The sequence below is a fragment of the Bufo bufo genome, chromosome 3 (genome assembly GCF_905171765.1).
Source record: "Bufo bufo chromosome 3, aBufBuf1.1, whole genome shotgun sequence".
Classification (NCBI taxonomy): domain Eukaryota; kingdom Metazoa; phylum Chordata; class Amphibia; order Anura; family Bufonidae; genus Bufo; species Bufo bufo.
This window is the reverse complement of record NC_053391.1, coordinates 491,106,251-491,120,321: the sequence shown is the minus strand read 5'-3', so window position 1 is coordinate 491,120,321 and position 14,071 is coordinate 491,106,251. Positions and strand designations below refer to the sequence as shown.

General features: G+C 45.4%; 1 protein-coding gene across 1 annotated transcript in view; it reads right to left on the bottom strand.

Moving 5' to 3' along the window:
• The window catches only part of TGDS (TDP-glucose 4,6-dehydratase), an 86,790-nt gene that overhangs the window by 13,346 nt on the left and 59,373 nt on the right, over window positions 1-14,071 (bottom strand). The window contains exons 7-9 of the mRNA XM_040425314.1: window positions 12,343-12,402; window positions 8,682-8,725; window positions 6,870-7,035 (exon numbers count right to left, since the gene is read on the bottom strand). Of these exons, the coding sequence (XP_040281248.1) occupies window positions 6,870-7,035; window positions 8,682-8,725; window positions 12,343-12,402 (270 nt within the window). The remainder of the gene's footprint in view (window positions 1-6,869; window positions 7,036-8,681; window positions 8,726-12,342; window positions 12,403-14,071) is intronic.

The following is a 14,071-nucleotide window of genomic DNA, read 5'->3' as shown; positions in this document are numbered from 1 at the left end:
TCCCTGCAACCGGCCTGCTTTGTGTTCTACTGATAACTTAACGTTTTGTAAGGACAGGAACCACCTGGTGACTCGGGCATTTCTCTCTTTGGCCTGGCTCATCCACTTGAGTGGGGAGTGGTCAGTTACCAGGCGGAATGTTCTCCCCAACAAATAATAGCGGAGAGACTCGTTTGCCCACTTGATAGCCAGGCACTCTCTCTCCACTATACTGTACCTGGTCTCGGCTGGGGTGAACTTGCGGCTTAGGAAGACAACGGGATGCTCCTCCCCGTTGACTTCCTGAGACAGTACAGCACCGAGGCCTACTTCGGAGGCGTCTGTCTGCACTATGAATTCCCGCTTGAAGTCGGGCGTCACCAAAACCGGGGACCTACACAGGGCCGACTTCAAAGTGGAGAAAGCCTCTTCTGCCCGGTCATTCCAGTGAACCATCACTGACTTGCGTCCCTTCAATAACCCTGTCAATGGCACGGCTACAGTAGCAAAGTGGGGAATAAATCTCATGTAATAGCCCATCATTCCTAGGAATGACTTTACTTGTTTAGTGGTGACAGGTCGGGGCCAATTTCTTATCGCCTCTATTTTGTTTACTTGGGGTTTGATCACTCCGCGCCCAATGACATACCCCAGGTATTTATTCTCCTCTAACCCTATCGCACATTTTTTTGGGTTAGCGGTTAGTCCCGCCTTTCGAAGGGAGTCCACTACAGCCTGCACTTTGGGTAGGTGACTTTCCCAGTCGGTACTGTGGATGACGATATCGTCCTGGTAAGCCGAAGCGTACCGACGATGTGGATGCAGCACAATGTCCATAAGCCATTGAAAAGTGGCGGGGGCACTATGCAAACCAAAAGGTAGCACCTTGTATTGATACAGCCCCTCAGGTGTGATGAAGGCAGTTTTCTCTTTGGCAGCCTCCGTTAAGGGCACCTGCCATTACCCTTTCGGGAGGTCCAAAACAGAAAAATATCGGACTTGTCCTAACCTCTCTATAAGCTCATCTACCCGGGGCATGGGATACGCATCGAGCTTAGAGATTTCGTTTAGTTTGCGAAAATTGTTACAGAACCGTAATGTTCCATCAGGCTTGGGTATTAAGACTATCGGACTGGCCCATTCACTTTTGGACTCCTCAATGACGTGTAGTTGCAGCATTAGCTGCACTTCCTCTGCGATGGCTTGTCACCGAGCCTCGGGTACTCGGTATGGTTTTAACCGGACTTTTGCCTGAGGCTCAGTGACAATGTCATGCCGGATTATGGAAGTGCGTCCAGGGAGGTCCGAGAACACATCCGTGTTCCGACTAATGAACTCCCTGGCTTCCTGAGCCTGTTTAGAGGAGAGGCTGTCAGCAATTTTTACGGTGGCAACTGCCTCTCTTGCATCAGACCGAGGAGCCTGAACCTTTTCTCCTACAAAACCCGGCCGCGGACTGTTTAGTAGAGGACCTATCTTTCCATGTTTTTTTTTTTTTTAATCAGATAATTTTTATTGAAGTAAAAGTAAATACAAATGTATTCAATAAATACAATAACAAAATCCCCCATAACCCCAACATTATAGGAGAAGAGCAGCAAATCTAACATATTAGTCAGATACATTAGAATATGTGCAATTACACAGATCACAGTAATGAATTCAATAGCGGAGACAATGGAGACGTCGGCAGACCCGCAATACCAAGCCCATAGACAGACTAGCCAAATTGATAACAATGGTTCAATAGCGAAGGTAAGAGAAATAACAATGAACTCCCCCCACATTTTACAATGAGTGACATGTACAGATGATGATCTTGGCCCCTGTATTCAAGAATAAGGAGATATCGGCACACTCCCTGTACACCTTTCTTTAACCGACAATCATACATTATTAGTTGCAGGCGCATAAGCGCCACCCATGCTTTAAGAACGACCTAGAACAATCCAGCTACTACAGTGCAAGGACAGCCATTGACTGCACACCCCTGATTTGTCTATCCATGGTCCCCATACGGAGTCGAATTTCGACAGAGTTTCTCTTCAAATATGTTCCCCTCTCTAGCCTTATAACCACATTCATCCTAGCCACAAATTCTGCAAAACTAGGAGGAGACGACTGAATCCATTTAGCAGCGATGGTTTTCCGAGCTTGATACAGGATTCTGTTGATACCTATCTTAATGGGAGGTTGCAAAGACTCAAATAATCCGAGTATGCACATTCTTGCATCTAGTGTATATGTAGCGCAGTATATTTTGTTAATCAGTTTTATTATCTTAGACCAGTACCTATGCAGAGTGTTGCATTGCCAGATCATCTTTCCATGGTTTTAGTAGATTCACATGGTACACCTGCTCATGCATTCGCCGCCCAGGCTGGTGTACCTTGTAATTTACCTCTCCCACTTTCTCGAGTACCTCGTAGGGCCCCTACCACCTAGCTAGGAACTTACTGTCTACGGTTGGTACCAGAACCAAAACCCGATCACCTGGGTTAAACTTCCGGACCCGAGCCTGCCGATTATAGACCCTACTATGGGCTCGCTGTGCTGCCTCCATAAGCTCCCTGACCAGAGGCAACACTGTCTCCATCCGTCCTTGCATCTGGGTGACTTACTCAATAACACTTTTGTGTGGTGTGGGTTGTTGTTGTTCCCACACTTCTTTGGCTATGTCCAACAGACCGTGAGGGTGTCTGCCATACAGCAGTTCGAAGGGCGAGAACCCAGTAGAGGCCTGGGGCACCTCTTGCACTGCGAACATGAGATAGGGCAGAAGAAGATCCCAGTCCCTCCCATCCTTAGACACCACTCTTTTTAACATGTTTTTTTAATGTTTAATGATTAAATCCCTCTACCAGGCCATCTGTTTGTGGATGATACACGGACGTCCGTAGCTGTTTATGTGGAGCAACTTACAGAGTTCCCTCATGACCTTGGACATAAAAGGGGTCCCTTGGTCAGTCAGAACCTCTTCAGGTAGTCCCACTCAGGAAAACATCTCCATTAACTCCTTAGCTATGAGTTTGGCTGATGTATGTCGCAGTAGCACTGTCTCCGGGTAGCGAGTGGCGTAGTCGAGGATGACCAAGATGTGTTGGTGCCCTCTAGCGGGCTTCGGTACTGGGCCTATGAGATCCATAGCGATTTGCTCGAACCGCGATAATCGAGAGAGGCACCAGAGGCTCCGAAAATGTGGCTGGGGGCTATTTATCTGGCAGGTTGGTCAAGACTTACAAAACTCTTCTACCTCTCTGAACACACTGGGCCAGTAAAACCGCTGTAGTATCCGGTCCTGCGTTTTCTGCCACCCCAAGTGACCCCCAAGAACATCTTGGTGGGATAGCTCCAATACGAGCTTGCGATACGCCTTGGGCACAACCAGCTGTTAAATATGCTCACCCCGTAGTTGGTTTACCCGATACAGCATTTCCTGGTGAAACATCGACTCGGCCCCAGGTTTTTGTGGTTCACCATTAATTATTACAACTTGCTTAGACTGGACTGTGTTTTGTGTGCCAACAGCGCCCGTCTATCCTAGGAGACGGTGATCCCGTGAGCTAATTCCGTTACAAAATATTTCTAATATATAAAGCTGAGTGTATGTATGTATGTCCGCTAAAGGAATCCGCACCGTCGCATTTACAATCACGAAATTTGGCACACAGGTACATCAGGTGTCCGGGAAGGTTTTAGACCGAGTCTCAGCTCTCTAGGACCTACCGTTATTGCATGTTTTGGAAATATCTCAGGGTCTTTCTCTTCATATCCCAACGGTCACATGTCCCTTATCAGCCAATAGAAGCTCGCAGGCCCTTAGTCTCCACATACACACAGTTTTACACCAAGTTTCCAACCCAGCCATATTACTTCACTGCTGTAGGTCCGCTATGGAGGTCAGTGTTAAGAGGCAGATTGCTGTAGAGACCACTGTTAAGGGGACGGGGTGTTGTGGAAATCACTGTTAAGGAGATGGGGTACTGTGGAGGTCACTAATAAGGGGATGGCCGCTGTGGAGGTCACTGTTAAGGGGGCTGGATGCTGTGGAGGTCACTGTTAAGGGGGTGGGATGTGATGGAGGTCACTGTTAAAGGGGAGTGGTGTTGTGGAGGTCACTGTTAAGGGGACGGGTTATTGTAAACTTCTAATGAACAGTGGCTGCTGCATGTGGCCTTAGGGTGGCTATAAGCATCAGACAAACTCTGGCTGAACTCGCCAATTTTAGCAACACAGGCCAACCATCTAATATGTATGAGGGTGTCCCTACTATCACCAACGACAGAAGGGTTGGGCTATCAAATATTAACATGTCCAATTCTTAGTTCTTAAAAAGGAGATAACCTGCCACCAGAAGTGTCTCACAGTGGCTTATTCCCCCCTCCCTATAGAGAACACATGCATGCTCAGCCAACATCTTTCTAATGTTTATGACCAGCTTTACCCTTAAGGGAGGTTGGACAGGGAAGGATTTTATGTTTTATACCTTACTAGCAGAAGGACCCGGCTTTGCGCGGGTATATTTCATCTATTTAATTTAATGTTTGTGTGTGTCGTTAAAAGATATCAACAGTATCCCCCATAACACTGACCCCCCCCACAGTGCCCCGCCACTTAAAAAATGGGACCTCCACAGCAGCCCCTTAACTTTGACCTTCATAGCAGCCTGCCCCTTTAACAGTGAGTTTCACAGCACCACACTCCCTCGAAAGTGACCTCCTCAGGGGCCCGCCCCTTAACAGTGACCTCCACAGTACCCTGCTGCCTTAACAGTGACCTCCACAGTACCCTGCTGCCTTAACAGTGACCTCACAGTACCCTGATGCCTTAACAGTGACCTCACAGTACCCTGATGCCTTAACAGTGACCTCACAGTACCCTGATGCCTTAACAGTGACCTCACAGTACCCTGATGCCTTAACAGTGACCTCACAGTACCCTGATGCCTTAACAGTCACCTCACAGTACCCTGATGCCTTAACAGTGACCTCACAGTACCCTGATGCCTTAACAGTGACCTCACAGTACCCTGATGCCTTAACAGTGACCTCACAGTACCCTGATGCCTTAACAGTGACCTCCACAGTACCCTGCTGCCTTAACAGTGACCTCACAGTACCTTGATGCCTTAACAGTGACCTCCACCGCAGTTGCCCCTGCCCCCTTAACAGTGACTGATAGGAATCTCTGAGTCCCACTTGGTACCCCTGGCACCAAAACTTCTAGTATCGGCTTGGTTTGAGTCCTTTCTGACGTCAGGAGAGCGTTTCACTCAGTAAGTAACGAAAGACACAACAGTGATGTACTGAATGAACACTCTGAGGTTTATTTTTAATGCACACAGGTTATATAGAGGGGGCTTTACCCTCTTTATTAGCATATCATCGTATGTTATGTATTTAACCTATCATATTAACACGTTTCATTCTACGCTCAGAGAAATAGAAACAAAAACGGAACTTCCATATTAGGAATATTGTCCGGGAGTAGTGCCAAAGAGATAAGATTCAGGGTTACAGAGAATAGAAACCTTACAGTATATTAGTTTCACAGCAATCAGAGTTAGTACCTAACATAGAAACAAAACTTCAGCAAAAAGCAGAATTCATTTTGACATAATAAAGAACATGTTCCTTTCAGTGACCTCCACAGTGTCTGCTTAATTGCGGAACGGATCCGGATGTGTGAATGGACCCTAAAACCTATTTTTTTTTACTGTTGGTCTAGTTTCAGTGAAACAGACATGGTGCTCTTTGCCTCTCCCCCAGCAAAGCCAATGCTTAGTAAATCTCATAACCCCCATCATAAAACTACAAACAACCATTATTTCCTAGCCTTGCAATAAGCAAAATCAAAGCTTCTTAAGGAAGTCTCAACATCTACACCACCACCAAACCACGAAAACATTTGAAAACACAATATAGAACTGGAAAATGCACAGGAGATGGCTGGGATTGCGACTTTACATCAATACCGGCAGACTTATTCCTATGAATACCCTGTTTTCGTGGCTAGAACAATGAACAGTATATGTCATATGAGGTTACAGTGAAGTCTTAGTCTGGGAATAGCTCTTAAAGAATAACTGTCATATTTTCATAAAAAAAAAAAATCTATTTTAGCATATGTTACTGCAGCAGCAGCATTATGCATTTATATTTTATATTTATTATTTTCTTTAGTTTCTTCACTTACCACTGTTTTCCTTGAGTTTTCCCCTTAGTTACGACTGTTTTGAATCCTACATTATGAGGATCTTCTCAAGATGGCTCTGCCAGTTCTCTGAGGCCAAAACTGCATTCCCTACACACTTGCTGTAGCCAGCAGCTCCCTGCCAGCCAATCAGATTGGATTACTGAGATACACGCTTCCTCACTCTGAAGCCTAATGCAGGCATGCAGTGTGAAGGACCGCCCCTCCGTATTTCTAGCCGGAGACAGATGAGCCATAGCAATGGTCTTTTAAGGGAGCAGTGGAAAGGGACAGAGGAACCTAATGAAAGCTGTTATTATAAGGTAATTACAGATCTTTTGGCAGTCATTGACAGACTAACTCAGGAATACATGCCTAGCTCTAATAAACTAGCAAATACAAAAAAAATATGACAGTTACCCTTTAAGCTGCTTACATAACAATAACAAGGGGCACAAGTCTTCTATTTCTCAGCAGTTCAAACCTTCTCCATTACAGAATCCAGACTTTTCTGTTACGCCACGCTAGACCTGAATAAGGCCAACACTAAAGTAAAGCGAGTGTGCTCCGAGTGCCTTCACTGCCCGTCCAGCAAGCTGATAAAAGCAGCGTGATCCCCTGGGAGACTAGCACCATCTCTAGGCATGTACAAGGGTTAAGGAAGGAATGATCTGAACTACTGTCCTACTACATCTTACCATTCGGATAAGTTCTTTAGCAAGCTGGGTGACAGATATTTCAAAACTGGTACCAATATTGTAGATTTCTCCAACCTTCCCCATCTTTAGAATGGTCAGTATGGCGTCCACTAGGTCAGAGGCGTACAGAAAACTCCTGGTTTGTCTTCCAGAACCATGGATACAGCTTTTAAAAAAGGGAAAAAGAACAGACAAATACTTTATGCATTCAGAAATATGCACTAGGGGGCAATTGTCATCCTCTCGACGTCAAAAAGTCGCTAACTCAGGTGCATGCTGCTGTTGTACAAAGTATTGCACTTTTTGGGGAGTTCATTCACTGCCTGGTGAGCAGCCAGAGTAGGCAATCCATCACATGTATTATAATCTATGCCAAGAAAGTGGCCTTGATTCTAGCGGAGATGTACACTAGCTCCCACGCTGGTCTAGATTTCTGCTTTGTCACACAGATGCTCCACAAATATGAAGAGGTCTGTGCATCGAAAGCAAGCAGGGGAGAGACTAAGGCTGAGTTCACACTTCAGTTATTTGATCAGTTATTGAGAGCCAAAACCAGGAGTGGAGGCTACACAGAGATAAGGTATAATGAAAAGATCTGCAACTGTTCTGTGTGTTTGATCCGCATCTGGTTTTGGCTCACAATAACTGATGTGTGAACAAGGCCTAAGACTGGCGTGTAACACACTGGTCTTGATAAATGGCACCCTAAATATTTCATACTAAATGGAAATATCAACATGGAGAGAAGCAGCAAGAGAGCTAGGCTGTGCGCTAAAGGGGTTGGCCCCACTTGTCACCTATTCACAGGATCTGTGATAAATGTAGCATTGTTGGGGATCTGGCTGCTGATTATAGAGGTACCCAAATCCCCTGTGTGAATGGAGTGATAGTAAGCATGTGGAACCACCGCTCCATTCACTTCTGCGGGACTGCCAAGTACAGCGCTCGGCTATCTCTTTCTTTCCCATAGAAGTAAATGGAGCAGTGGTCATGCATGTGCAATACCGCTCCATGCACACAGACGACTTGAGGACCCCTGTTGTCATACTCAGTTGGGGTCCCAGAGATCATACAGTTATCCTGTGGATAGGTGATAAATATTGTTAATCAGAAACCCCCTTTATGCTACGAGTGGTCAACTCCTCATATGAAGTAAATGGCTAGTGCCATTTTAATAAACCCCGTACCTGCTGCAGCTTTTTAGGGTGCCTGTACACCGCATGGCCCTGAGATCTGCATGTGGAGAACCGCTAATTGCTGGGCCATACCTGTACTTACCATTGTTTCAAACAGGAAGTGCAGATGTGGCCCCTTAGTGGTAACTTGCATCCAGATCCAGCTTCTGGGCGGCACCATGTACAGTCACCTATATGTTATCTGCATCCACATAAGCAATACTTGGCACATAAGGATTTACTAGACTAAAGGCGGGTTTAGGCGGGCCGATGGATTGTTGGGAAGGAAGCGTTCCTTTCCGACAGTTCAGTGAGGGAGAAAGCTGCATTTCCATGCAGTGATCACCTTCACAGTACGAGGACAAGGGATCGCTATAACAATCCCTCGCCCCCATACAGAATTATTGTCTCTGGGCAGCAGATCACTGTTTAAACAGCACGGTCTGCTGACCAGAAATAATAATTGGTGGTGCCTGCACGAACGACAGGATCATCCGATAAACGAGCGCTTTGCTTGTTCATCGGGTGATCGGTGGCACATTTGCATAGGCAGATTTTCAGGAACAAGTGTTCGCAGGATCGGTTGTTCCCGATAATCTGGTTGATTATTGGTTCATCTAAATCCATCTTAACTCACCATTTCCTGTTGTGCTGCAGTAAGGAGATAAACTTTGGTATAACCTGAAATCAAACAAAGACACAAATTACAGGCTTACAAACACTTTACATTTTGTTAACTCGTTTGCAACAGTGTAAAATTTAAAGGGGTTTTTCGGGTCTTCTATATTGATGACCTATCTTCAGGGTAGGTCATCAATATCTGATCAGAGGGGGTCCGACTCCAGGCGGGGTGCCTATCAGTTGGTTGAGGAGACCAGGGAGAGGCCATGGCGCTCTTGTCAAACAGCTTATCGGCAGGGGTGCGGGGAGTGAGACCCCCACTGATCAGACACTGATGACCTATCCTGAGGATAGGCCATCAGTATACAGTATGTGGGGGTGGGGTAGAAATGAGAGTACAATGCACAGCAGAATAGAAGCTGAGGAGTAGAAGCCGCCATCAATTAGACGTTTATTAGCCTACTGAGCACCTAAACACACAGAGGTGTCATTTTAGTGGGTTATTTCAGGGCCCGCGCAGATTTAGTGGTGAGTGTAAAACAGTAAAGTGCAATTAAGATCACATAATGGTTCTCTTTCACACTGTTTTACTAAAGTAATAACATGGTGTGCAGGCAATAAAACCAGAATTACAGAACAGAAAAACAGATGTTAACCACGCATTCTGCAATTAATGCCTCTACAATGTCATTTAATGCAGCATTTACAATCACGCCAGAGGAGAAAACACGTCAAACCTTCTGAATGAATCACCATCAGGAAAAAGATGGATAAAGATTACAGCAAAGTGTAAAGTTCTCCAGAAACTGAACAAACTAAGGGCTCTTTCACACTTACGTTCTTGTCTTCCGGCACAGAGTTCCGTCGTCGGGGCTCTATGCCGGAAGAATCCTGATCAGGATTATCCTAATGCATTCTGAATGGAGAGAAATCCGTTCAGGATGCATCAGGATGTCTTCAGTTCCGGACCGGAACGTTTTTTGGCCGGAGAAAATACTGCAGCATGCTGCGCTTTTTGCTCCGGCCAAAAATCCTGAACACTTGCCGCAAGGCCGGATCCGGAATTAATGCCCATTGAAAGGCATTGATCCGGATCCGGCCTTAAGCTAAACGTTGTTTCGGCGCATTACCGGATCCGACGTTTAGCTTTTTCTGAATGGTTACCATGGCTGCCAGGACGCTAAAGTCCTGTTTGCCATGGTAAAGTGTAGTGGGGAGAAGGGAGCAGTATACTTACCGTCCGTGCGGCTCCCCGGGCACTCCAGAGTGACGTCAGGGCGCCCCACGCGCATGGATCACGTGATCGCATGGACACGTCATCCATGCGCATGGGGCGCCCTGACGTCATTCTGGAGCGCCCCGGGAGCCGCATGGACTGTAAGTATACCGCTCCCCCGCTCCCCACTACTACTATGGCAGCCAGGACTTTAATAGCGTCCTGGGTGCCATAGTAACACTGAACACATTTTGAAAACGGATCCGTCTTCAAATGCTTTCAATTCACTTGCGTTTTTCCGGATCCGGCGTGTAATTCCGGCAAATGGAGTACACGCCGGATCCGGACAACGCAAGTGTGAAAGGGCCCTAAAAGCAGGTCCCCAGTGTGAGGGATCCCCCCAAAAAGTTACACATATCTATGCTTCCTGTGCTCTGTGAGTATAAAACGGGTGGAGGGCAAGACAACTGAATTGTAATTGAAATTGGGATATATAAATAATAAGTGAAATCCAAGGAGATATAGGGACTGGAAGTGGTGCTCTTTCACTTGGGTCACAACTGAGGAAGACTCAGGAACACATCCGGTCAGGACCTGAGTGGCAGAACCCACATCCAGTCCCAGTAATTGTGAGCGCGGAACAGAGATGGTGGTGGTCAGCAGGTCAGCGCGCAGCAAGATTTTTACCAAAGTCTCAAGAAGCCCATGTTCACAGATATGAATAAGACAGCACTTGGGCAAGCACAGCTTCCTTATTGAATGAATTCACACTGGAGGGGGAAGGGGGGAGGGAAATCGATGGTACATGCAACTCATGATGTTACACTTACTGACAAAAAAACATAATGCACAAAGAAGTTGTTTGTATGTGTGAATGTAATGATGATACATGTGAGTGATTACAATATTGGAGAAAATTATGTTTACTGGGGGAAACTGTACAATTGAGAGGAGACTCCAGTACCCTATTAGGCTGCCTCTAGTTTGAATACAAGAGGAGATATGGTTGGGCATGGAGGCCTACAGGTTCTATATGGCATCCTGTGGCACATATATCCACAGATGTTGCAGCTGGGCCTGTAGATCCTGCACACACATGTAGGGTGTCCCATAAATGCTCGATTAGCGATAAATTTGGCAACCAGACAGGCCAAGAAAGTGTTATAGTCTGGAGGTGCCACCTGTGTCTGTATGGTGGACAATGAAACTGTGGGAGCTGCTGTCTGTCTGGGCCATCTGGAGCCTGTTCGCCATGTGTGCGTGCCCTCATGTAACCACTAGTTTTGAGCTAGTACCTCGGAAACGAAGCGACTTCGGATGAAGCATCTGAAGCTCGCTTCACTCAATGCTAGTAACCACTGCTCCAAACACTTCCTACCAGCTAGGTTACAATGATCTAGATGGTGGGCAATTCGTCAAAAACACCATCCAACTTCTCTCAGTCCAATGACGTGCCCCCTCTCAAAGGCTGTCAACTGGGCAAAAAGTCTTTGAGTAAGTCTTAGAGGCATGTCTAGCAGTCAATGATATCTCACCAAGAGGTACACTACCCAAAAGTAGCCTCTGAAGGCCTTTTTATAGGGCAGCAAGGCAAGCACTTGTACACACCTGTAATCATTTAAATATCTGCTTGAGACATAAGTACATGCCGGGTTTTGCAGCAATCCAACATTTCTATATGGGTGCATTGTTTTATAGATTTTTGTCAGTAAGGGTACTATTATTACATAGGATCTGCTGCTAAAGGCACATTTACACTCGCCGAGGAGCAGTCAATTGTCGGGAAGGAAGCATTCCTTCTCGACAGTCAGCTGCTTGTTCAGTGCAGTAAACTGCTGCATTTACATGCAGTGATCACCTCCACAGTATGAGGAGGAGGAGGGATCGCTATTGCGATCGTTCATCTTCATACAGTTGCATTGTTCCTGGGCAGCAGATCGATGTTTAGACAGCACAATCTGCTGCCCAGATACAATCATGGATCACTCGATGAACGAGAGTTTTGTCGGGCAGACTGTGGGAAACAAACATTTGCAGGAACATTTGTTCCCGATAATCCACCTTTACAGTACACATAGCAGCATTAGGAGTGCGCATACAAACAAAGGTAACAGTGTAATGTGTGTCACAGCGCCACTTACTGGCCGCGGAGTGGAAGGGCATAGTACTGTCTACAACATCAGAGCCTGTAAGCCTGGGCCGCAATTACAGCAAATCTAGACTGAGCTCACGCTCTATGTGCACTCCATATATTGCTCCATGTTCTTTTCTTTTTTTACTATCTGGAATACAGAGGTACATTCACAACGCAGCGCTATAGTTCTGTGAAGACAACTACATGGTCATTGGTTGTTATCAGGAAGCAACCATAGAAATTCTACAAATGGTTTCAAAAATAAGTCTGGAAAATGTATTATGCAGTGAAAAAATAACTAACCCAAATGGCAACAAGCCCACTTACCTTTTCTGGGTACTGATGTGGTCCATACACATTGCTGCTTCTGGTGATAATAACTGGAAACTGCAGAGAAACAGAGTTAGGTTTGGTCATCCACATTATCAAAGACAAATATTCCCTTGGATACCTAGAACACGGATGTGGACATACTATGTGTCAGCCTCATCAAATATTACAACGCTAAAGATGGTGGGGCTCATTTACTAATCTGAAATACACCTAAATTAGGCGTATTTCAGGCGCAGATGGCCGTGCTATCTGGGACTTCCCCACTAACGCCAAGTCTAAAATTGTAGGCGTGGCAAGGAAGGGGCCGCTAGGCCTGTCTCATTCATCATTTTCTATGCCTGTTTTAGGCGTACAAAATGGTCTAAACATAAGACAGCTAGGAGGTTGTTTTATATTTAGAACTGGAGCTGGATGCACCGAAGTTATGGAGAGGCCTGCGCCTCTTCATAACTTCAGTGGTTCCACCACCAGCTGTGGGCCTTTATTAAGACCATCGTCATAAACAGCAGTCTTAATACATGTGCACCCGGTATCTTTAAAGTAATGTAATATATAACTGGACCCAGCAAGTGTGGGTGTTGTCAGGATTAGCACCATGGAATTTCTCTCTTTCGGTGTACTAAATGCAGGTGTCAATAACATGTGCACTGACCGGTATGATATGACGGTCCTCCCCGCCATCTTACACCGCAGGCTGCCGATTATTTTATAGCACAAATGAAGCAGCATCTTATTACAGTCACATGATGCCTCATTTACAATTTCAATTTTTCAGTCTTGGTGTGAAATTACTATGTGCTCCTCCTAGTGGTCGCTGTGACCTCAGTTTGGACCATAACAGAAAATAAAGGAAGCCTTTACAGTATCAATCACTATGCATCTGGTGACCTCATTTTTGGCTAGTCCTACCTATATACCATTTCATTCTGTGACACCTAGCTGAAAAATCCACCCACAAAGCAAACCTCCACCTACACTATTAGGGAACTGCAGCATTAGCAATTTCCTAATAAATACCTTATCCCAACAGTACTGTTGTCAGCAGATTACATTAGTGAAAGGAGAAATGCAATCACAAACAGCACATTGTCACAGCCCCTCTGCTCTAGTCCGCTGCCACCCTCTTAGACCCTAATGCCTTAGATTATGCTATTTTTTGCATTGTACTCATTTTGAGCTAAAAATAATTTTTTCAATTGGTTTTTATCAAAAATGATGAGCCATTTTCTCTGCACAGCTTTGAGTTTATCTACTAGCAGGATCTGTATTTTCTCTCTGCTGCAGATCCTTATCTCTGGCCTTATAAAGGCTCATTATAGCTCAATCCTTATCTTACTGATTACTTACTGGTAATTTACAGATAAGGTTTCTTAGAGGATCAGCAGAAAGTGAAAGTACCAGTCACACAGCTAGAAAAACAGTTAACCCTTTGTGAGAGAATGGCTCAAGGACATGCAGACAGAGACAGTCCTCATGACACGACCCCTTTAAGCCATTGTCTACTGTACAGTAATGCATTCTGTCATACACTTGATGACCACAGACAATGGACGCACACAGAGAAGCTCTGTGGTCCCATTACCGATACGTGGCTGGTCGTACATTTACAGGAAGGCACTGCTCATCATAAAGTATGCGGCACTGATAACTTTTCTATAATGTAAGTTTTTTTTTTTTAGAAGTGCAATTGATTAAACTGAACAATTCTCATAAGAAGTAAAAG